Raw genomic sequence first — 24,482 nt, 5'->3', positions numbered from 1 at the left:
GGAGCTCAGAGATAGAATGCGCTGATGGGTTCAATCCCCAGTACTTGAGGCTGTCCACTTGACTTCAGAGATGCGACTTGGAGAACAGAGAAAACTGAGTAGCCACTGTCTCAAAGATTAAGCACAAACTAGGCATGGTGACGCACGCCTGTAATCCCAGTGCTTGGGAGACTGAGGAGAATTCTAGGTTCAAGGCCAGCCTCAGCAACCTAGGATCTCAGCGATTTAGCAAGCTAAACAATAAAACAAGGCTAGAGGTGTAGCTCAGAGATAGAATGCCTCTGGGTTCAATCCCCAATACCACACACACACACACACACACACACACACACACACACACCATACAGGAGAAAGATGGGAGTCGTTTCCTGAGGAAATAAGTGGGGGAGAATGGTCTTGGCTAAAGAACTCCTCTTCCATTATATCCCAAGAGAAGTAGAGAAGAGAAGGTGTGGAAGCTTCCAGGGTGACTGGGAGCAGAGGTCGGGATATTGAAGGATCTTCCCATTCAGGTCACAAGGACACATCTCCTATTCCCTAGACACAGGTGTGGATACTGGCTATTCATGGAGCTCATAGGCTGGTGGGGAAGGTACAGGAAAGTTTTGTCAACTAGTGAAAAAAATAAAACCTATGATGAGTGTCATGAAGGAAACAAGCAGCTAATGTAAAAACAGACATGGGAATGACTTTGGACAGTGTGGCCAGGTAGGGCCTATCTGAGAAAGTGACGTGTATGATGAGATCTAAAGGATGAGGAGTCGGGCGTGGTGGCGCTGGCTTGTAATTCCAGAACTCCAGAGGCTTGAGATCGCAGGTTCGCAGCCAACCTCAGCAATTTAGCAAGACTCTCAGCAACCTAGTGAGACCCTGTTTCAAAGTGAAATAAAAAGCCGGGGCTGGTGGCGCACGCTTGTAATCCCCGCGCTTGGGAGGCGGAGACAGGAGGATCGCGCAGGTTCGAAGCCAGCCGCGCTGGCTTAAGAGACCCTGTTTCTAAATAAAAATATAAAATAGGTCTGGGAGTGTAGCCCGGAGGTAGAAGGGCTTCCAGGAACCCCAGTACCACCAAAAAAAGAAAGAAAGAAAGAAAGAAAGAAAGAAAGAAAGAAAGAAAGAAAAGAAAGAAAAAAGAAGAGGGCCTGGGAGTGTAGCTTAGAGGTAGAACACCTCTGGGTTCAATCCTCAGTAACACACACACATAAAGTGTAACGAAGCCAAAACTGTAACAGTGTGAAATGGAGCCTCGGGTTTTTGTTCTTAGTTAATTCAGAAAAAATAGCCAGAATTTTACTGCCGTAAGCTTAAGCAATTTTTATTATTACAAAAGTAGAAAGAAGGGACAGAATTATTAAAGCACTACATCAGAGAGGGATATAGTGGAGTGCCTTGAAAATAAGCCACTGAGAGCCGGGCGTGGTGGCACGCGCTTGTAATCCCAGCATTTGGGAGGCTGAGGCCCGAGGATAGTGGTTCGTGGACAGGCTTAGCTACTTAGTGAAGCTCTCTGCAACTTAGTGAGACCCTGTTTCAAAATAAAGAATAAAAAAGGAAAAGAAGCCACAGAAGTTTTGAATATAGAACAGTTTTTACTTTTTTTTTTTTTTCGGTACTGGGGATGGACCCCAGGGGCATTCTACCTCCGAGCTACACCCCCAATCCTATTTGTTATTCTTTATTTTGAAACAGGGTCTCACTGAGTTGCAGAGGACCTCACTAAGTAGCTGAGGTTACTTACGATCTGAGGCTACCGCGATCCTCTGGTCTCAGTCTCTCAAATGATGGGATTACAAGCATGCGCCACCAAACTTGGCTCCCAGACCTTTTTTTATATTTTATTTGGAAACAGGATCTCACTAAGTTGCTGAGAGCCTCACTAAGTAGCTGAGGCTGGCTTCGAACCTGCGCAATCCTCCTTTCTCAGCCTCCCAAGTGCAGGGATTACAAGCATGTGCTACCACGCCTGGCAAGACACCTTGTTAAAAAAAAAAAAGCTGGGCATGGTGACAAACACTTGTAATCCCAGTACTTGGGTGGCTGAGACAGGAGGATTGCAGGTTCAAAGCCAGCCTCAGCAACTTAGTGAGACTCTCAGCAACCCAGTGAGACCCTGTTTCCAAATAAGAAATAATATCGAACTGGGTTTGTAGCTTAGAGGTAGAATCCCTCTGGGTTCAACCCCCAGTACCAATAAATAAATAAATAAATAAATAAATAAATAAATAAATAATAGGGCTGAGGGTGTAGCTTGGGAGTAGAATGCCCCTAAACTCAATCCTCACTTCTGCAAAAAAAGAAAAAAGAAGTTAACTTCGACTGCTCTATGTAAGATGGATTAGAGTGTTAAATGTGAAAATGGAAGACCAAAAAGTAGACATGATCTACAAACTCTTGATTTTAGTACATAAATTTGTTTTTGTTTTTATGCTAAATATAAAAATGTTCCTCACTTGAAGGGTCTTACAAACTGAAATCAAGATACTTCCTGCACACAGTTGGGTAGCTTACATGTTCAGTATTGGAAACCAGTGACGTAGCGCTGCTACACAAATTAGGACAAGTTTCATCACGTTTTTTTTTCGGTACTGGGGTTGGAACCCAGGGGCATTCTACCTCCAAGCTACACTCACAGCCCTATTTTCTATTCTTTATTTTGAAATAGGGTCTCACTGAGTTGTGGAGGGCCTTACCATGTAGATGAGGCTGGCCGGGAACCTGCAATCCTCCTCTCTCAGCCTCCCAAATATTGGGATCACAAGCGTGCGCCACTATACCCGGCTTCATCACATATTAAAACAGGGATAAGCGAAACATTCTAGTTAATCAAATTTAAGAAGCAAAGGTAAAGCTGGATATGGTGGCACACGCCTGTAATCCCAGTCCTTGGGAGGCTGGGGCAGGAGCTTCACAGTTTCGAAGTCAGCTTCAGCAACTTAGTGAGACTCTCGGCAAAATAAATAAAATAAAATAACAGGGTCTCAACCAAGTGAGACCCTGTTGCAAAATAAAAAAATAAAAAGAGCTGGGGGTATCATTTGGAGGTGGAATGCCCATAGTTTCATTTTCTAGTACCAAAAAAGAAAAAGAAAGCAGCAAATATGACACAAAATCTGATGCATTCGTGACTTCTTATTGTCCTGATGAAATGCCTGAGGCAGAATAATCCTGTAAATGAGAGAGGCTCATCAAGCTCGCAGTTATGGAGCCTCAGGGCCATGGTGCTGGCATTGGCCCTGTTCTATTGAGGCCGTCTTGGCTGCTTTACCCCATGGCGACGGCCATGGCAGGAACAAGTGAGTGCCAACAACCACGTTGCCAAGAGGAAGTCAGAGAGAACCAGACTTTTAACAGCACTCTGAAAACTAATGTTTTCCCCATAGCAGCATCCTCAACTGACCCGTGGACCTCCCACAAGACCCTACTTTGCGTGTGTGTGTGCGGTAATGGGGGTTGAGCCCAGGGGCATTCTACCTCTAAGCTAAACCCCCAAAACCATTTTATTTTTTTATTTTTGAAACAGAGTCTCACTAAGTTGCTGAGGGCCTAAGTTGCTAAGGCTGACCTCGAACCTGTGACTCTCCTATCTCAGCCTCCCACGTAATGGGGTTGCAAGTGTGCACCACCACACCTGGCTTAGGCCCTACCTTTAGGTTCTGTATCATCTCCCAGGACTGCCACCTGGGGACCAGTCTTCCAACACATGAGCCTCCAGGAGCACCTGAGCCATATCCAATTATTAGGGAATGCAAATAAGTCATGTCAGTGATTCACACAGAGGATGATGTACTAAAACGTTGAAAGCACAAGAAAAGATTGATATGTAATTTCCTTTCTCGTGGCTTTCATTTGTTCTATGTATTTGAGAGTGAGGTTTTCTACTCAAAGGAAATGCAGGTGGTCTGGGATGTGGTTTAGAAGAGTGGAGAAAGTTTAAAGGTTAACAAAGAAAGGTGGAAAAGGAGGCTGGGGGGAAATGGGGGACCTAATAAAAGTTGGAAACTTCACTTTTCATTGTTGTTGTTGTTGTTGTTGTTTGGGTTTTTTTTTTTTTTTGGTGGTACTGGGGGTGGAACCCAGAGGCTTTCTACATCCGGGCTATACTCCCAGACCTTTTTTATATTTTATTTGGAAACAGGGTCTCACTAAATTGCTGAGAGCCTCACTAAGTAGCTGAGGTTGGCTTCGAACCCATGCAATCCTCCTGTCTCAGCCTCCCAAGCGCGGGGATTACAAGCGTGCGCCACCACACCCGGCTATTGTTGTTGTTATTAGCAATACCAGGTATTAAACTCAGGGGCATTCTCCTCCAAGCTACACCCCTAGCCCTAGTTTTTATTCTTTTTTTTTTTTTTTTTTTTTGTGTGTGTGTGTGTGTGTGTGTGTGTGTGTGTGTGTGTGTGTGTGTCTGGGGATGGGACCCAGAGGCATTCAACCTCCAAGTGACACCCCCTGCCCTATTTTTTATTCTTTATTTTGAAACAGGGTCTTACTCAGTTGCAGAGGGCCTCACTAAGTAGCTGAGGCTGTCCGCGAACCCCGCGATCCTACTGTCTCAGCCTCCTGAATGCTAGAATTACAAGTTTGCACCACCATGCTTGGCTTTGCCCTATTTTTTTTCCCCCCTTATTTTGAAACCAGGTCTCACTGAGTTGCAGAGGGCCTCACTAAGTAGCTGAGGCTGTCTGCGAACCGCTATCCTCTGGTCTCAGCCTCCCGAATGCTGGGATTACAAGCGTGTGCCACCACGCCTGGCTACTTTAATCTTTATTTTGAAGCAGGGTCGTACTGAGTTGCACAGGACCTCACCACATAGCTGAGTCTGTCAGAGAACTGTGAACCTCCTGTTTTAACCTCCCAAATGCTAGCCTGGTTCACATTCTCTCTCTTTTTTAAAATAACATATTACAGATAAAGCTAAAGTACTTTTAACATTATTATTCTATTGTAATTGCAGTACATGGTAGGCTGAGACAAGAGGATTGAAGATTTGTGGCCAGCCTCAGATACTTAGTGAGGCCCTCTATAATTTAGTAAGACTTTTCTTTCTTTCTTTCTTTCTTTCTTTCTTTCTTTCTTTCTTTCTTTCTTTTTCTTTTTCTTTTTTTTTTTTTCTCTTTTGGTACTGAGGATGAATCCCAGGGGCATTCTACCTCCGAGCTACACCCCCAGCCCTATTTTTTAATTCATTATTTTGAAATAAGGCCTCACTAAGTTGCGGAGGGCCTCACTAAGTAGCTGAGGCTGTTGGTGAACAGTGATCCTCCTGTCTCAGCCTCCCAAATGCTGGGATTACAAGCGTGCACCAGCACTCGTGGCTCCTATTTCAAAACAAAAAATAAAAAATAGGATTGGAAGCCAGGCATGGTGGCACACACTTGTAATCCCAGTATTCAGGAGGCGGAGACTAGAGGATTGCAGTTCAAGGACAGCTCAGCTACTTAGCAAGGCCCTTCACAACTGAGTGTTTCAAAAATAAAAAGAAAGCCAGGCGTGGTGGCGCATGCTTGTAATCCCAGCATTCCGGAGGCTGAAACTGGAGGATCGTGGTTCTTGGACAGCCTCAGCTACTTAGTGAGGCCCTCCTCAACTTAGTGAGACCCTGTTTCAAAATAAAGAATAAAAATAGGGCAGGGGGTGTGACTCGGAGGTCAAATGCCCCTGGGTTCCATCCCCAGACCCACAAAAATAAAATAAAATAAAAAGATTAAAAAATCGAGTTGGGGGTGTAGCTAGGAAGTAGAATGTCCCTAGGTTCCATCCCCAGTAATGCAAGAAAAAAAAAAGGGATTTGGGGTGTACCTTGTAGGTAGAATGTTCCTAGGTTCAATCCCCAGTATCACAAAAAATAATAATAATAATTTTTGTGTGTGTATGTTTGTGCGTGTGTATGTGTGTGTGTGAGTTACTAGTGATTGAACCCAGAGGCATTCTACCTCTGATATACACTTCCAGACTATTTTATTTTTTATTTTGAAACAAGGTCTCACTAAACAGAGAAGACTGGCGTGGAACCTGCAATCCTTCTGTCTTAGACTCTAAAGCACTGCAATTACAGACATGCAGCACCGCATCTGGCTTTAAAGTAAATGTTTTTCTTATAGAATGGTCCCTACATGCAAGCCAACTACTTATCAAAGAAACTGTTTTGATATTAGGGAAAAATAATGACCATGTTGAACTTGTCAAGAAAAGAGATAATAAGCCAGGCGTGGTGGCCCACGCTTGTAATCCCAGCATTCTGGAGGCTGAGACTGGAGGATCGCGGTTCGTGGACAACCTCAGCTACGTAGTAAGGCCCTCTGCAACTCAGTGAGACCCAGTTTCAAAATAAAGAATAAAAAATTGGGGTGGGGGGGATGGCTCGGAGGTCGAATGTCATGGGTTCCATCCCCAGACCCGCAATTCAAAAGAAAAGAAAAAAAAAGGCCGGGCTTGATGGCGCACGCTTGTAATCCCAGCATTCGGGAGGCTGAGACTGGAGGATCACAGTTCTTGGACAGCCTCAGCTACTTAGTGAGGCCCTCCACAACTTAGTGAGACCCTGACTCAAAATAAAGAATAAAAAATAGGGCAGGGGGTGTAGCTCAGTGGTCGATTACCCCTTGGTTCCATCCCCAGACCCGCAAACAACAACAACAAAAAATTGTTTTGTTTGTGTTGTTTTTGTGGTACTGGAACCCACGAATTTTCTACCTTCAGGCTACACTCACAGAGCTATTTTATATTTTATTTGGAAACAGGATTTCACTTGAGATCCTGTTGAGAACCTTACTAGGTAGCTGAGGCCAGCTGGCTTCAAATCTGCCCAATCTTCCTGTCTCAGCCTCCCAAGTACTGAGATTAACATGTGCCACCATGCCCAGCAAAAAAAAAAAATTTTTAGCCAGGTGTGGTAGCGCATGATTGTAATCCCCGCGCTTGGGAGGCTGAGACAGGAGGATTGCACAGGTTCAAAGCCAGCCTTAACTAGCTTAAGAGACCCTGTTTCCAAAGAAAATATAAAATAGGTCTGGGAGTGTAGCCCGGAGGTAGACGGCCCCTGGGTTCTATCCCCAGTACCACCAAAAAAAAAAAAAAAAAGATATTTTTATATGCATTATCTATAACCCTCCTAACAGCTCTTTACAGGAACATAGAAACTATCTCAGTCCCCATCTGACATATAAAGAAACTTCAGTAAAGAAAGATATGGCCAGGCATGGTGGCTCACCCTCCTAATCCCAGTGATTGGGAGGCTGAGACGGGTGGATCGTACAGGTTCGAAGCCAGCCTCAGCTACTTAGTGAGGTTCTCAGCAACTTAGTGAGACCCTGTTTCCAAATAAAATATAAAATAGATCTGGGAGTATAGCCCAGAGGTTGAAAACCTCTAGGTTTCACCCCCAGTACCACCACCAAAAAAAAAAAAAAAAAAAAAAAAAAGAAAGATAGGATCTTCCCCAAGGTCATACAGCTAGCACGGAGCAAGGCTGGAATTTGACTTCACACAGTGTGACACCAAAGCTCTTCCCTCTGTTCAATGTGTAGGGTTGGTGGGAACTCTATTGTTTATCTAGCTAACTTCCCAACCCCACATTCTCTTTTAAACCATGCTAAAATTGTTTCTCAAGTAATTATCCAACTCTTTTTTTTTTTTTTTTTTTTTGCAGGTCAGGGGTAGAACCCAGGGGCATTCAACCTTCGAGCTACACCCCCTGCCCCATTTTTTATTCTTTATTTTGAAACAGGGTCTCAATAAGTTGCAGAGGGCCTCACTAAGTAGCTGAGGCTGTCCGCGAACCGCGGTCCTCCAGGTCTCAGCGTCCCGAATGCTAGGATTACAAGGGTGCGCCACCACGCCCGGCTTTATCCAAGTCTTCTTGACCATAGAGAACTTGGTACTTTGTCTATTTTATCATAGCCACCACGTCCAGCTACACAAAACATTAGTCTTGTGTGTGTGTATGTGGTACTGGGGATGGAACCCAGGGGCACTCTACCTCCGAGCTACACCCCCAGCCCTATTTTTTATTCTTTATTTGGAAACAGGGTCTCACTGAGTTGTAAAGGGCCTCACTAAGTAGCTGAGGCTGTCCTGGAACCAAGATCCTCCTGTCTCAGCCTCTCAAATGCTGGGATTACAAGTGTGTGCCACCACACCCAGCACAAAACAGTATATATATATATTCTTCTTTAAATTCATCTGAAGTGGTACATGCTTGTAATTTCAGTACTTGGGAGGCTGAGACTGGAGAAGTACCAGCTTTAGCAACTTAGTAAGGCCCTCAGCAATTTAGCAAGACCCTGATTCAAAACAAAAAATAAAAATAAAGGCTAGGGTGTAGCTTGGAGGTAGAAGGCTTCTGGGTTCCATCAGCAGCACCACACAGAGAAAAAAAAATTGTCTGAAATCTGCCCAAGAAGCAGTAGTACAGTAGCTCATCTGTCAAACTAGAGCAGCTCTCTCCAAGGATGGTTCCAGGAATGAATGAAACTACAATGAAAGCATTTAACAGTGTCTGGTCTGGGGAACCGCACAGTACACGACAGTAATTGCAGTATGTCTCTTTGTGTGTAGATTTAGTCTCTGGAAGCACAAAAACTTTATTTTACCCATAGTAGTCCTTTAGTTCCTAAAGGCTGTGATCTCATTTCTTCTAAACCGCTGCTGCCTTCCTCCTCCTCCTTTTCCTTCTCCTCCTCCTCTCTTCCTATTATAACTCTAGTTTCTTCAGTTGAATCATATATTATTTCTAGTCCTTTCTCTATTGTGTCCTCCTCTGAACCACCCACTATGGCTTAGGTGAAAAAGTCAGAAAATTAATGAACACAGTATATTACATGTATCTGTACACTACGTGTTTATGAACCCCCACCCCCAGTGCTGGGATCCAACCCGGGGGCTTCTCCCATGCTAGAAAAGCTCTCAATAATGAGTAGATCCCCAGCCCGGAAGCTCACACTGTATTAGCATTTAGGCAGCCATATTATATCCAGTTAAGTCTTCTGAGGTCATATTCCCCTAAACCATGTCTTTCTCATCTTAAGTTGTTAAATCACACTTTTTCATATTCTGTCCTTGTGCAGTTGGGTTTTGAGTGTAAATAATTTAACCTTTTCTCCTGTTTGATTTCATTTCCTCTGATTCAGTCTATTTTATCATGACATCTTTTGGGATCTTTATTTTTTTCTCCCATTTATTCATGGACCCTGAGGACAAGATCATTATAGGGTAAGAAAATCCCTGCAAAGTGCTGTTAGCACCTGGCATGTAGTAAGCCCTTGATAAACATTAACAATTGTGATGGTTGTTCTTATCCCAACACTCAACAATGCCTGGCCTATAGGAGACTCTCAATAAATACTAGTTGATTAATGAGTAAATCAAAGACTGATTAAGTGAATAAATATCCCGAATCTCAGGCCTGATAGGTCAGGTCCCTCTCTTCCCCCACGGGACCCCACAGCAGGGACAGGAGGCAGAACCCCGGAAGCCAGAAGCAGAGATATCGTGAGAATTCAGGTGCCTCGAGACTCTAGGCGTCGCGAGGCTGACTCCAGAGATCGCGAGATTACGGATGTCGCGAGAGAATCGGCATTTCCCACACTGCCAGCCCCACCCCAAACCCGCCTCCTCCACTTAAAACATCGGTACTTCTGCTCTGCCACGTGACTCTGTTGGCCCACTGGGACTATGCGGGACTCTCTAGACTGTGCGGCTCGTCGGTCCCTTCTCCCGTGGCCAGCAGACTCCCCAAAGGCGCGGGTTTGATTAAACCAGCAGTTTTTAATAACCTGGTTGGTGTTTGCTTCCTTTGCAACCCTCAATTCAATTTCAGCATTACAAGGCCCAGTGAAATTGACTATCTCTCTTTTACAGATAGGGAAAATAAATAACTTGCCCAAAATCACAGCTGGAGAGTGGAGCCAGGCTGCCGGAAGACCCTTCCCAACTTTACCTCCTCACATTTGTGCTCAAATCAAATCCACTAGGAGGGGAGTCAGGAGGAAGTCTGAGCCTTCCACAGTTGGGTGTCCTAAACTCTAGTGAAGTTGATTCTCCCGTTGTGACCTTGGGACATGGAGATGTGGAAGGGGCCAAGCGATGGGGAGCAGAGAGCCCTGGAAGGTTCCTCTTGCCTCCCCTCTGGGCTTCTCATGTTCCCTGCCCCTAAGCTCTGCTCTGCTGTTTCGCCCAAGGAACTGACAGCATGGTGTGTCTCCAAGGAGTTACTTTTAAAGCCATGGAAACAAGACCCAGGAAGGCAACTCGGCTGCTTACCAGAACTGGGGTCACTGGAGTGAGGGGCCCAGACAAGTAGGGACAAAGCGTTAGCAGCCCACAGGAGGCCTGTGGGTGCTGCCCTGCCTGACACACCCTCTCTAGGTTCCAGCTTGCTTTCTTTTTCTTTTTCTTTCTTTTTCTCTCTCATTTTTTTTTTTGGTAGTACTAGAGATTGAATCCGGAGATATTCTACCTCCAGAGCTACACTCCCAGCCCTGTTTTTTACTCTTTACTTGGAAACAGGGTCTCACTAACTTGCAGAGAGCCTCAAAAAGTAGCTGAGGTTGGCAGAGAACCCACCATCCTCCCCGCTCAGCCTCTTAAGTATTGGGATTATAAGCGTATTCCACCATGCCCAGCTGGGTACCAGCATTCTATCTGTAGAAATGGTGGAGAGATAATAGTTCTGCCTCCTTCTTAGGATAGTACAATACTGACCACAGCTAATGTTGATGAGTGCCACCTCTATCCCAGGACTATGCTGAGTACCTTTTTTTTTTTTTTTTTTTTTTGGTACTGAGGATTGAACCCAGAGGCATTCTACATCTGAATTATACCCCTCACCTTATTTATTTATTTATTTATTTATTTATTTATTTATTTATTTATTTATTATTTTGTAGTACTGGGGATTGAACCCAGGGGCATTCTAGCTCTGAGCTACATCCCAGCCGTATTTGTTTTGTTTTTTGTGTTTTAGGTACTAGGGATGGAACTCAAAGGCATTTTACCTCTAAGCTACACCCCCAGCCCTATTTTTTATTCTTTATTTTGAAATGAGGTCTCACTAAGTTACAGAGGGCCTTACTAAGTAGCTGAGGCTAGCCACGAACCTGCGATCCTCCTGTCTCAGCCTCCCAAGTTCTAGGATTGCAAGGGTGCGCCACCACGCCCGGCATACCTGGCTATTTTCTAATTAATTAATTAGTTAATTAATTTTTAATTTTAATTTTAATTAATTAATTTATTTATTTTTGGTGGTACTGGGGTTCCTGGAAACCCTTCTACCTCCGGGCTACACTCCCAGACCTATTTTATACTTTTTTTTTTTTTTAATTTGGAAACAGGGTCTCTTAAGCCAGCGCAGCTGACTTCGAACCTGCGCGATTCTCCTGTCTTTGCCTCTGAAGCGCAGGGATTACAAGCATGCACCATTATTTTTTATTTTGAAACAAGGTCTTGTTAATGCTGAGGCTGGCTATGAACCCGCAATCCTCCTGTCTCAGCCTCCTAAGTACTAGGATCACAGGTATGTGTCAGCTCTGAGTACCTTTCATATCCTTACAGTTAGGCCCATGAAACAGGTGTATCATTTACCCATTTTCTTTCTTTCTTTCTTTCTTTCTTTCTTTCTTTCTTTCTTTCTTTCTTTCTTTCTTTTTTGTGGTACTGGGGTTTCTGGAAGCCCTTCTACCTTCAGGCTACACTCCAAGACCTATTTTTTTACATTTTTTAATTTTGGAAACAGGGTCTCCTAAGCCAGCGTGCACGGCTGGCTTCGAACCTGCGCGATCCTCCCGTCTCAGCCTCCCAAGCGCGGGGATTACAAGCGTGCGCCACCATGCCCGGCTCTTTCTTTTTTTCTTTGTACAAATGAGGACAGCAAGGTTCATGCCCAAAACAAGAGACAGAACTTTGGGTGAGAATGCACTGCATAAATGTGTGGCTCCTACTTTTGGGTCTGAGGTAGGAACTGGTGGGGAACATTTTTCAAGGAGGCACTTGCACGGATCCACAGTGAGGCTGGAAGGGCTCCTGCCACCCACAGAGCTGGGACTGGATCCCAGAGATGGGCGGAGAGGCAGGAGGGAGCACAGTCTGAGTGGCTCCTTTGTGAAAGAGATTTCCAGCCAGGCTGGGAGTGGTGGCACATGCTTATAATCCCAGTTCTTGGGAGGCTGAAACAGGAAGATTGCAGGTTTAAAGCCAGCCTCGGCAATTTAGTGAGGCTCTCAGCAACCTAGAGAGACCCTATTTCCAAATAAAAAATAAATCCAGGTTGGGGGGTGTGGCTTAGAGGTAGAATGCCTCTGAGAGTTCAATCCCTAGTGAGAGAGAGAGAGAGAGAGAGAGAGAGAGAGAGAGAGAGAGAGAGAGAAACAGAAAGAGGGATGATCGATCCAGGTAAGGTTGAGGTGTGGGCCAAAGCCACTACTGACCATTCAAGGTGGGGACCTAAACCAGTTGTGGAGATGCACACCTGTAATCCGAATATTTGGGCAGATGAGACAGGAGGACCACAGTTTTGAGGTCAGCCTCAGCAATTTAGTGAGATTCTCAGCAAGCTAGTGAGACCCTGTTTCCAAAAAAAAAAATAATAATAATAATAAGCTGTTTGTGGTGCACATACTTGTAATCTCAATACTTGGGAGGCTGAGACAGGAGGATTGTGCAGGTTTGAAGCCAGCCTCAGCCACTTAGTGAGGTTCTCAGCAACTTAGTGAGACCTTGTTTCTAAATAAAATATAAAATAGATCTGGGAGTATACCCAGCAGTAGAAGGCCCCTGGGTTTCATTCCCAGTACCACAAAAATAAATAAATTAAATGGGCTGAGGATGTGGCTTCAAGGTAGAATGTACCTGGGTTCAATCCCCAGTAAAAGAAAGAAAGAAAGAAAGAAAGAAAGAAAGAAAGAAAGAAAGAAAGAAAGAAAGAAAGTTGAGACCTTCAGCAGGAAGAGCACTGTGACTCAGATGTCACCCTGCTGGGGTTAAGGCAGGGAGAAGCTCAAATTCTGTCAGAACTTTCCAAGAAATCAGGGACAAGAAGCCCAGGAAATAAGTACTTGTGGCAGCCCTTGCCTCCCGTGACCCTTCATCCCATCCTGCCCTGGGGTTTCCAGCCACCCAGCTTCTATGCTGTTCTGGTATCCACAGCTGGCTCCTGGCTTCCCCAGCACCTGCCTCCCAGGCTCACTCCCTTCTTCACACACCAGAACTCTGTCTGCCATGGCAGCTCCTTTGTTTACTTTAGAGCTCCAGACTCGCCACTAGCCAAACACAGTGAAGCGTGGCCAGGGAGAGCTGGGCTCGGGCTCAGTCTGGCCCCTCCAAACCCAGGAGGCAGCTCAAAGGTAGCTGCCCCCTGCACTGGGCTCTTGCTTCACATCCTGACAACCCAAGTTTCAGGACCAGAGGGAAAGGACACAAGATCTGCCTGTGGCTGGACAGGAGCCCTACGATTGAGACAGCTTTGGCTGGGAGCCCCGGAAATCAAAGACTCAGCTGGAGAGAGTGGGGAAACTGGAGGCCCCTGGGTGGAAACCAGGGAGTTGGACTTCTCCTGATCCTCCCTGTACCTCTCCTCAGCCAGGTAGAGACTGGCCCTGAGCCCTCAGCTTGAGCACCCAGGTGCTTAAATTTCCCCACCAGGAGACTGTGTTCTTTTCTCAGAAGTTCAGGTCTCCTACCTCCTCAAAGATTCCAGCTGGAAAATGGAAGTGAGCACTTTCTCTGAGCCAAGCCCCAAGTAGGAAACATGATCAGGATGTGCCGGGCATTGGACTACATGAGATTGGTGGAGAGATTATTTATCTAATGAGTAATTACATATTTATATAATATAAAATGTGAGAGCTGGGCATGGTTCAGCACGCTTGTAATCCCAGTACTTAGGAGACTGAGACAGGAGAATTGCAGGTTTGAGGCCAGCTTCGGCAAGTAGTGAGACTCTCATCAACCTCATGAGACCCTGTTTGAAAATAAAAATAAAATAGAGCTGGAAGCATAGCTCGAAGATAGAATGCCCCTGAGGTCCATCCCAAGTACAACAACAAAAACAAATAAATAAAGTGTGAGAGCAGGACTCCAATTCTGCCTCTAGAGCTGTGAGAGCTGATAGGTGAGCAGGAAGGAGTAGCGAGGGCGCTGACCTGGAGGGCAGCAGGGCCACAGACCAGGTGGTGCAAGGTACAGCAGCCAGGGCAAAACAGAGATGCTCTCATAGGGGACAGGAGACCCCTGGTGTCCCAGACTCCCTGGAGAGAAGTGGAGGTCCCTTTAAATGTTGCCTAATTAATTCTGTGAGTATGGGGAGAAAGGGGTCATGGTAGATACTAGAAAACCAAGTAGGGATGGTTTTATTTTATTTTTGGTGGTACTAGAGATAGAATGCAAGGGCATTCTGTCTCTGAGCTACACTTCCAGCCCTCTTTTATTCTTTTACTTTGAAACAGGGTCTCACTAAGTTGGGGGTGGCCTCATTTAGTTGCCGAGGTTGGTTTTTTGCAAACCTGTGATCCTCCTGTCTCAGCCTCCCAAGTACTGGGATTATAAGCCTGTGTCACCATGCCAGACCTGGGGCTTGGAGGGATTTAAAAAGAAATGAAATTCCCAGCATGGTTCTCACAGATTCATTTTAGACACAACAAACTCAACCAAGTAATATAAAAATCTGACTCTGTTGCCAGGCCCCAATGGAGCAGATGGAGCTGGGGACCAATGGGCCTTTGGAAGGACTAGGAACAGGGTTAGAGGTGAGCACCGGCCTGCTTAGCTGTACTCTCTGCCCCATTCAGCGTCAGCTTCCAGGAGGGGGTGGGGCCCAGGCCTGGGAAACAGAGTTCACACATGAAGCAACCCACCCTCTCTGGGTCAGGAATTCTTTGAGGGTGATAGATCCCTGGAGCAAACAAGAAATCGGCCACAGTTTTAGGCACAGTTTTGCTTTTTATCTCATCAAAATGTACATTTTAATCTAACAGTCTAACAGCCTCATATTCCTCACCCCTACCCAAGCGCTCTTCCATCCTGGCCCAAGCAGCAGCTCATCTGCCCCAGGGGTAGAGAGTCACCAGGCACAAAGGTGAGGTGCAGAGGAGGTGACACCTGTGTCTCTCCCACAGGTGCTTAGGATAGGATAGCACCAGTGCCCCCTGGAGAGTCCAGAGGCCCACGAGGCCCAGGTAAGGAGAGATAGCTGGCTGAGTCTCATTGGAAAACACTGTCTCCCGGATCTCAGTTCCTTTCAGAGTCTGTCCCCACCTGTTGGAGTAGCAGAAGGAGACATCCTCAGACTCAGGGACTTGTCAATAGGAGGCCTTTAGCCCAAGTCACACTGAGAGGGAAAAAACAGCTGGAACCCCTCTGGCTGCAGCTCCCTGACCCCCTGTGATTCCAGGAGTGCTAGGAGGGCCTCTCAGAGGCGCCACCCTGGAAGACAGAGGACCAGTGCTGCTACCTGCAGCCACAAGACTCCACAACCATGTCCTCATACTGCTTGTACACCACATTGTTGGCAGAGTCGATGAAGAGGATGCTGATGGGACTCAAACGTGTGGGCACGCAGCAGGTGGGTGGTGTGGACTCGGGGTCCATGGAGTTCATCAGGGTCTGGATGACTGCGTGGTTCGTGGGCTCCAGGTGGGAGCGCAAGGGGAACTCGCACAGCCCCTCGCAGTGGAAAGCCTCATACTCCAGGGGTGCGATGATCCAGTCATCCCAGCCCATGTCCTTGAAGTTGACGTGCAGGGCCTTCCGACTACAGCGGGCCTTGAGGTTCTTGCTGGGTCGCTTGCCCTGGCGTGTGGCCAGTGGGGCCCGCCGTTTCCGCCGCTGGCTGAACAGGTACTCATATACGGTCTTATCATCCTGGCCCGAGCGGGCCTTAATCTCATTAAAGAATAGGTCTCGTTTCTTGGTACGGCCAAACACCAGGAACAGGGCCTTCTCGTGGACCTGTCGGGCAGCCCGGTCAAAACCCAGGCCACGGAGGTCCAGGGCTCGGCCCCGTTCCCAAGCCTCCAGCTCCAGGCACAGCTGGGCTGAGTTCTTAAAGTTTCGGAAGAGCTTCCAGATGTCGAACACCTCCCAGCCAGAGCCATCCAGGGCTGGCACGGAGCGCACATCCAGAAGGGCTGCCGGCTGCCGGCCGCTGGGGCAGCTGGACAGCTTCAGCTGGGCAGCCCGCCCACTGCCGGGGGCCGCTGGCTTGGCCGTGTCCAAGAGCTTCTTCCGCAAGATCCGCAGCTCGGCCCCCAACAGCCCGTCCTTCTCCAGGGCACTAATGTCGAACATGTACCTCTGCTTCCTGACCACAGGACCTCGGTCATCTAGAGGGAACAGCCAGAAGTGAATTCCTGCAACCTCACTTCGAGGCCTCAAGGGAGGCCCTGGCTCTTTCCCCCTCAAGAGAGATTCCTTTAACCTCTTCTCCACTGCGACAGAGGCCAACACTCAAAACACTTGAGAGCCTTTTTCCAAACGAGGGAGATACCTACACCGTTAACAGAGTAGGGGTGTTTATCTGTGGATGTGACTGTGGATGATTCGGGGGACTCTGAGTGTTTGTGTCATTGTGATCTGTGTATATTAGAGTCCTCGGCCCTAGCTGCTTCTTACCCATCTCTCTTCTATCCATGATCTAACATGATAACTTCATGTGTGAGAGACGGGTGCACACTAAAATAACCTGTTTTCCCAGAGGAGAAACCTGAAGCCCAGAGAAGTTAGGTGACTTGCTCAAGGTCACTTAGCTAGGAAGAAACAGAACTGGAGTTTTAGCCAAGGGTATTTACACCTTGTCCTCGGCTGCTTCATAATTTTTTAGTGACACTGGGGATTTAACTCGAGCACTTTACGACTAGGTTACATCCCCAACCCTATTTACTTATTTATTTACTTATTTATTTATTTTTGGTGGTACTGAGGATTGAACCCAGGGGCTTTCTACCTCCAAGCTACACCCCAGCCCTATTTTTTATTTGAAACAGGGTCTCACTGAGTTGCAGAGGGCCTCGGAGGCTGTCCTCCTGTCTCAGCCTCCCAAATGCTGGGATTACAAACGTGCACCATCATGCCTGGATTTTATTTTTTGTTTTGAAACAGGGTTTGGCTAGGTTGCTGACAGTCTCACTAAATTGCTGAGGCTGGTTTCAAATCTGCAATCCTTCTGTCTCAGTCTCCCAAGTACTAGGCTTACAGTTGTATGCCAGCATGCCTGGCTTATTTTTTCTTTTGGGATAGATTCTAAACTAAATTTCCCAGGCTGGCCATTGAATTTATGGCTCCTGCCTCAGCTTCCTTGAATCACTGGAATTACTGACATTGACACAGCGCTCAGCTTGCTTCCACTATACATTTATTTATTTATTTATTTATTTATTTATTTATTTATTTATTTAGCGGTACTGGGGATGGAACCCAGGGGCATTCTACGTCTCAGCTACACCCCCAGACCTATTTTTTTTTATCCTTTAATTTGAAACAAGTTCTCACTGAGTTGCAAAGGGCCTCACTAAGTAGCTGAGACTATCTGTGAACTGCGATCCTCCTGTCTCAGCCTCCCAAATGATGGGATTACAAGTGTGCGCCACCACACCCAGCTATTTTATTATTTATTTGTTTTTTATTTTATTTTATTTTTATTTTTATTTTTGAAACAGGGTCTTGTTAGGTTTATGAGAGTCTTACTGCTTGCTGAAGCTGTCCTCAAAACTGCAGTCTTCCTGGCTCAGCCTCCCAAGTATGGGATTATAAATGTGTGCCACCATACCCGGCTTATACCTTTATTTTTATTTTTTTATTTTTAAGGTTAGGGTTTGAACCCAGAGGCATCTCCTTTCAACCTACACCCTCAGCCCCTTTTTACTTATTTATCTTATTTTAAAACAGGGTGTCACTAAGTTGCTGAAGCTGGCCTTGAACCTCGATCCTCCTGTCTCAGCCTCCACATACTGGGATTTCAGGTGTGTGCCACTGCACCTGTCTTCCACTGTACCTTAAAAGAGACCTTAGTGTTCTCATTTTACAGAGGAGGCACAGAAATGGAGAGCGACTCAATTTAGGTAGCACAGCAAAGTAATGACAAAGCTAGTCTACAATTCAGTTCTCTGGCTTCCCAGCCTAATGGTCTTGTTGTGTATGTGCCTTTGCCTATTGTGTGTGTGTGTGTGTGTGTGCGTGCGTGCGTGCGTGTGTGTGTGTGTGTGTGTGTGACAGCACTGGGTAGTGTATATGTGTGATACATTATAAGTATGTATAGACAGGCTTGGGTGAATATTTAAAGGGTGTGAATGTATATGTAAGTGTATGATAAGGTGTGCGTGCGTGCATGTGATTCAGCATGTGTGTAAAATCAAAGGCTGTGTATGTAAGAAGCTCAGTAGTATATCTGAATCAGCATGACCCCCTGTCTAAATACCAATTTGCCATCAGGGAGCATTCATATATTGCCCCAGAAGGTAACTAATTAGGCCTTTAAACCCTCCATCTCTCCCTCCCCAAGCTCCCTCTGTGCTGGGGGGGCATGAGGACTTATTTTATGAGCCCCCAAGGGATCACAGCTTTTCTTGGCTGGGCAGCCAGCCAGGCCGCCTCCCCCACCTCAGCCAGACCTGCTGCCTTGGTGCCTCCCCCCACCCCACCCCCTGTCATTCCCCCACAGCTCAGCTCTAATGAGGAGCCTCTCCCACTCTGCCCCTCCCCCGCCCTGCCAGCCCAAGTCCCAAGGCTCAGAACCAGAGTGTGTGGGCTGCACAACCTCTGCAACCAGTCCCCGGTCTCCTCCCTCCTCGCACTGTGGAGAAACTGAGGGCCTGGAGGGGGTGGTCTCGCTGAGTTCACACAGCCAGCTGAGAGGGAAAGCCGGGCTAGGCCTGCCAAGGGCCAAGTGAGGACACATATCTTTACACTTAAGGAGCGCTCAGAGATCACCGCATCCCACTCCCGTACAGGTGTACAGATGGGGAAACTGAGCCCCCAGGGTCAGGAGGGGCTCTCTCCCAGGGCTGCACTGTGAGTTAGCCCTAGGTGTGCACCTCCTTCCACTGCGCCAAGATGGCCCCTTTGCTGTCTTTACCCAGCCTGCCCCCTCTGCCCCGACCTGAGCTGGAGCGGGCGGAACCACGAGGATGTAAAGATTCATTCTCTCTCTGCTGTCTGAGCTAACCCCAGACAGAGCGTTGGCCCGTTCGGCTGACCCACACAGGTACACCCAGAGGCTTCTCCAACTCTGCCACCCACTGGCAGGTTTGTCTCCTCTCTGGGCTTTGGTGCCCTCCTCTGCACTCTGCTGGAATTGGACTTGGGGGTCCCTAGGGGCCCTCCGGTGCTGACATGCCGGCAGCTCGGATCTGGTATGTGTAAGTCCCAGACACCCACCCAGGCCAGACGTGTGCCCACCATCCGTGTCCGCCATCCCCCACCTGTTACGCGAGAGGGTCAGGACGCCCTCGGTGTTCGCAGACGCCCCTGCCCCCGCCGACCCTCACCTTGCCCTTTGTCAATAAAGCTGGTGATGGTGTTGGCCAGGCCGGCCTCCAACTTCACGCTGCTGTTGCCTCCCTTCCTGTCAGCATCGGACAGCGTCCTGTACAACGAGAGCATGTACTCGTGGGGCGTGATGGGGGGCGGGCGGAATGGCTCCTTGGGCTCTCGAGGGGGCCCGGGCTCCCTGGCCTTCTTCAGCAGGAAGGAGCTGGGGACAGATCCTGCCTTTGGGGGTGCCTTGCCCCCTGGAAGCTGTCCTTTTGGGGTCACGGTCCGTGCTGCAGCCTGCCTGGTCTGGGGAGGGGGTCCTGGCTTGGGTTCGGAGCCACCAGACCTCGGGGGCAGCTTTTTGGGTTCATCCTTCTTAGCCTGTGTCTGCCCAGGGCCTCCCTTTGCCCTGGCATTGGTGGCTCCCCCACCAGAGCTGTGACCCCCTGGCCTGAAGATGTTGCGGGCCGGGGGGGGCCTCTCCTTGGCCTCTGCTTTGGCTAATCCTGGCCTGGCCCCGAGGGGTCTCTGGCCCAAGTCAGGGGCACCCGACACAGTACAGATGAACTCCAGGTCCAGCCAAGCCAGGTGCCAAAGCAAGAGAGTGAGGAGTTTGAGGAGTCTCATCCTCTGGCCAGCCGCTGAGCGACACCGCAGAGAATGGCAGCGGCGAAGGTGCCTCTGGCTTGGCAGGAAAAACCATGAAAGGAGCGGGTCTTCAGGAGCAGCGGCGGCAGCAGGAGCAGCAGCAGGAAGGGCTTTCTCCTCAGTCTGAGACTCTTGAAGTCCGCCGGGCGTGTGTCTGTATCCAGTCCCATAGTGGAAATGCTCCCGTATCCAGACGTGCACCGTCTCCAGTCAGCAGCTGAAAATAACTCGTTCTTGAAAGGAGAAAGCCGACCGCCCCCTTCCTCCCGCACAACTGACTGAGGGCTTGAAGGAGGCTTGTATAAGGCTCAGGGATTTTTCCAAGAAGGAAGAATGGCGTAATGCTGCCTGTGTGCTCCAGTTTTTTTTTTTTCCCCTAGTTTTGAATCCTTTCCAGTGAAAATACTTCACACACACACACACACACACACACACACACACACACACACACACACACGGGCCTGCAGGTGCTCAGAAAAATCTTTTACAAACCTGAACTCAGGAATTGGAAACGGAATTCCAACCCAAACCAATTTAATTACTCTCTGATGTCATGCTGTCTAAATTCATTTAAGTGCAATATATTTATGTGAAAAAAAAATCACCGCTGCCCTTTTGAGGCCACAGCTCACGGAGGGCTCTTGGCACAGAGCCCCGCCGCGGGACTCAAGGCTTAGGGGGCCTCCCAATCCCCGGAGCAGACTTAGGGGTCTTCACCTCCACCTCTCAAAGCAGCCCACCCCTCCATCCTGAGGAGAGCCGCTGAGGGGTGAGCTCAGAGATCTGAAGCCCCTCAAGCATGGGGAGTCTGGGTTTTCAGTGAAGTTCTTGGAGTGTTTTTAAAGCAGTTTCAAGTCCTGCGTCTAGTCTGGGGCGTGTGTGTGTGTGTGTGTGTGTGTGTGTGTGTGTACAAGCACACTTTGGGGGGAGCACAGATGGCAGCATTTATTCACAGTTTCTTTTATTTTAGTAAACTCGTGGTGACCCAGAGGCAGAAAAAAATATCAGTGCCCACTGCACTCCTCCTCCCTCCCAATGCCATTGGCTGAGCCCACATGATTCCTTCAGGGTTTGGGGCACCGCCACCGGGGGCCCCCTGTTTGGCTGGAAGCAGGTACTGGTGTACCCTGCCACTACCCCATCTAAGTCCTACGAGTTTTCTTAAGAGCAGCTTGGCTGAGTCAGGAGGCAGCCCCAGCCTGGGGCAGCAGCGACCCCTGCTGGAAGCTGGAGAAGCTGTTTTCCCCAGGATGCTATTTTGGTAGCCGGGGAAGAAACCTGAATTCCATTTGGGCACAAGGGTATCATAGAGCGCTCCTTGAAGCACGGAAACCCCCTTTTTGCTGAGTGCTTGCAACATAGAACCTCTGGGCAACTTACCACAGGGTCATGGAGGTAAGCTGCTCCTGTCATCTGGAATGGAAGGAAGTCCTTCTCATCCTGAGGTGTTCATCAGGAAACTCACTGCCTCCAAGAAGTCTACCGCTATTCCCAGTCTGAGCCCATGACTCCTTCCTGCACATTTCACCAGAGTGACATTTGTCGCTGTGAGATGGATGGGGCATCAGCAGAAGCAGTAGCCAGGTAGGCTTCCCTCTTGAACCTCCCCCCCTCCCCTTTTGCAGTGCTGGGGATAGAAACCAGGACCTCATATATATTAGGCTAGCATTTTACCATTGAGCTATTCTGTCAGCCCAGGTAACCTTCCTTTCCTCCTCCTCCTCCTCCTCCTCCTCCTCCTCCTCCTCCTCCTCCTCCTCCTCCTCCTTTTTGTACTGGTGACCGAACTCAGAGGCATTCAACCTCTAAGCTACACCCACAGCCCTTTTTATTTTGAAACAGGATCTTGGTAGGTTGCTGAGTCTTTCTAAGTCGCTGAGATTGATTTTGGGCTTGTGATCCCGTTGTCATAGCCTCCCAAGTACTAGGATTACAAGCATATACGACCACACCTGGCTTTTAACCTTCTGAAATTCTTTGAGCCAACCCGACAGATCTGTTCAAATGCTAAGATTGTTTTTGGTTTCCTGGCATAGCATGGTACAGAGTAGAAGTTAGTGAATGTCTGGTGAATGAACAAGTTCCAAGCCGGGTATACTAGTATACACCTGTAATCTCAATACTTGGTGTAATCTCAGTACTTGGAAAGCTGAGACCGGAGGATCACAGATTCCAGGATAGCCTCAATGCAGTGAGACATTCAGCAATCTATCAAGACCCTATTTCAAAATAAAAATAAAATAAAATAGGGCTGGGGGTATAGCTCAGAAGCAGAACACTCTTGGATTCAATCTCCAGCACTCTCCCCCCACACACACACACACATGCTGGGGACTGGGGGTGTAACCTAGTGGAAGAGTACATGCTTGGCAAGTGTGAAGCCCTGGGTTTAATCCCAAGCACAAAGCAAGCAAACAAACAAACAAACTTTCACAGCTGGGTGTTCAAGTGGTCCACCAGTCTTTCATGGTATGACTCTCAGGGTCATTGATCTTCCAGCCCAGCAGGATGGCTTGGCCATTCCAAGCTTCATCTGGTGCTCCTAGGTCAGAAAAGGCAGTAGAAGCTGGGCATGATGGCACATGCCTGTAAACCCAGTTACTTAGGAGCTGAGACAGGAGGATTAAAATTTCAGGTATGCCTTGGCAACTTGGTAAGACTCCATTTCAAAAAAAAAAAATAGGGCTGGGGTGTAGCTTAGAGGTAGAATGAACCTGAATTCAATCTCCAGTACCAAAAAAAAAAAGGGGGGGGGGAAAGAAAGGAAGGAAAAGGAAGAAAGAAAAAAGAACAGAAATGCAGTAGCGCTCCAGCTCCCCACCTCAAAGGACCAATGCACCACAGGCTGTCTTGGGGGCTTTCGGAGGGCTGGATTCATTATTGTCCCCTTAGTCTTGTAGGTTCACCATGCTTGGTCTTCCTTTTGACTTGTCCGCCCTTAACCAGGCCTCTGACATTCCTCCTTCTACTCAATCCTACTGTCTCTATCACTGTTCCATCTCCTTACCTCTGACCCCTTATAACTGTCTTCTAGGCCTCCAGGATCTCTTTCTCTTGTCCAACATTCCCTCTGCCTGAAACCTACCCATTGAGCAAGTGTTGTGTGCCATCTCCTCCATGAAGCCTTCTCTCCCCCAGAAAGTACACACTCCTTCTGCACTACCATCGTACATTCTTTCCTTTCCTTTCTTTCCCTCCCTCCCTTCCTTTCCTCCTTCTTTCCTTCTTTCCTTCCTGGTACTGGGGACTGAACCCAGGGGCATTCTACCTCTCGGCTCTGGGTTTTTTGTTTGTTTGTTTGTTTGTTTGTTTTGTTGCAACGGGATCTCACTAAGTTGCTGAGGACCTTGCTAAGCTGCTGAAGCCGTCCTCATACCTGTGATCCCCCGTCTGGAATCCTGGGGGCAGAGGCAGGTGCCACCCTGCCCGGCTCCCATCACACATTTTCTGTGCAGCTTTCCACTCTGGCAGCTCAGTCTATTCTGTCTTGCCTCTGCTCCCATCTCCGACACAGTTCACTTCTTCCATCTGTGTCCTTTTTTCATGCTTTAACACAACCTAATTCCTTATATCTATCATAACTGACATACATATCTGTCTTCCCCATTAGGTTATAACTAGACTACAGCGGACCTGTCTTTTATTTATTCCCAGTGCCTGGCCTAGCACGTGGCAGATTCTCAGTATGTGTGCTATGGATGAATGACTCTCTAATGGGTTCTTGTATACAAAAGCCATCATTTTTCACACATCATGCCTTCCCTGCTGGACTTCGAGTTCCTTAAAGGGATACGTTCTATTTTACCACTTATTAGGCATCCTGTAAGCTGCATCAAGGGAATAAATGGAGGCAGGAGTGAGTCAAATAGTCCAGACATCCCTATACCCCATGCTCTGATAAAGAGCAAGAGTTCTGAATACAGACCTGGCCTCGAATCCTGGCTCTGCTATACACCGTTGTGTGATCTTGGGAATCCTCCTAACTTTTCTGAAACTCTACACAGGGATAATGACAGTACTCACACAAGAGGTTTTTGTTTGTTTCTTTGTTTTTGGTACTGAGGATTGAGCCCGAGAGCATTCTACCTCCGAGTGTAACCCCTAGCCCTTTTTCTATTTTCGGAGAGGGGCTGCTAGAGGTTGAACCCAGAGGCATTCTACCTCTGAGCTACACACCCAGCCCTATTATATTTTTTATTTTTATTTGGAAACAAGGTATTGCTAGGTTGCTAAAGGCCTTACTAAGTTGCTGAGGCTGACTTCAAACCTGTGATTCCAAATACTGAGATTATAGGCATGCACCATCATGCCTGACTGGCTGGCTGGCTGGCTCTCTCTCTCTCTCTCTCTCTCTCTCTCTCTCTCTCTTTCTTTCT

The 24,482-nt window shown here is 47.7% G+C and overlaps 1 protein-coding gene across 1 annotated transcript; it reads right to left on the bottom strand.

Moving 5' to 3' along the window:
* Positions 1-15,438: 15,438 nt before the first annotated feature.
* GDF5 (growth differentiation factor 5) lies at positions 15,439-20,085 on the bottom strand (the record flags this gene model as incomplete). Its single annotated transcript, XM_080716769.1, has 2 exons — positions 15,439-16,313; positions 19,473-20,085. 2 exons carry the CDS (start codon positions 20,083-20,085, stop codon positions 15,439-15,441), a joined length of 1,488 nt encoding a protein of 495 aa, XP_080572895.1.
* Positions 20,086-24,482: the final 4,397 nt, after the last annotated feature.

Source organism: Muscardinus avellanarius, assembly GCF_963383645.1.
Source record: "Muscardinus avellanarius genome assembly, chromosome: 19".
In the NCBI taxonomy this organism is placed as follows: domain Eukaryota; kingdom Metazoa; phylum Chordata; class Mammalia; order Rodentia; family Gliridae; genus Muscardinus; species Muscardinus avellanarius.
Note: the sequence above shows the minus strand (reverse complement) of the source record. Positions and strands in the feature narration are given on the sequence as shown.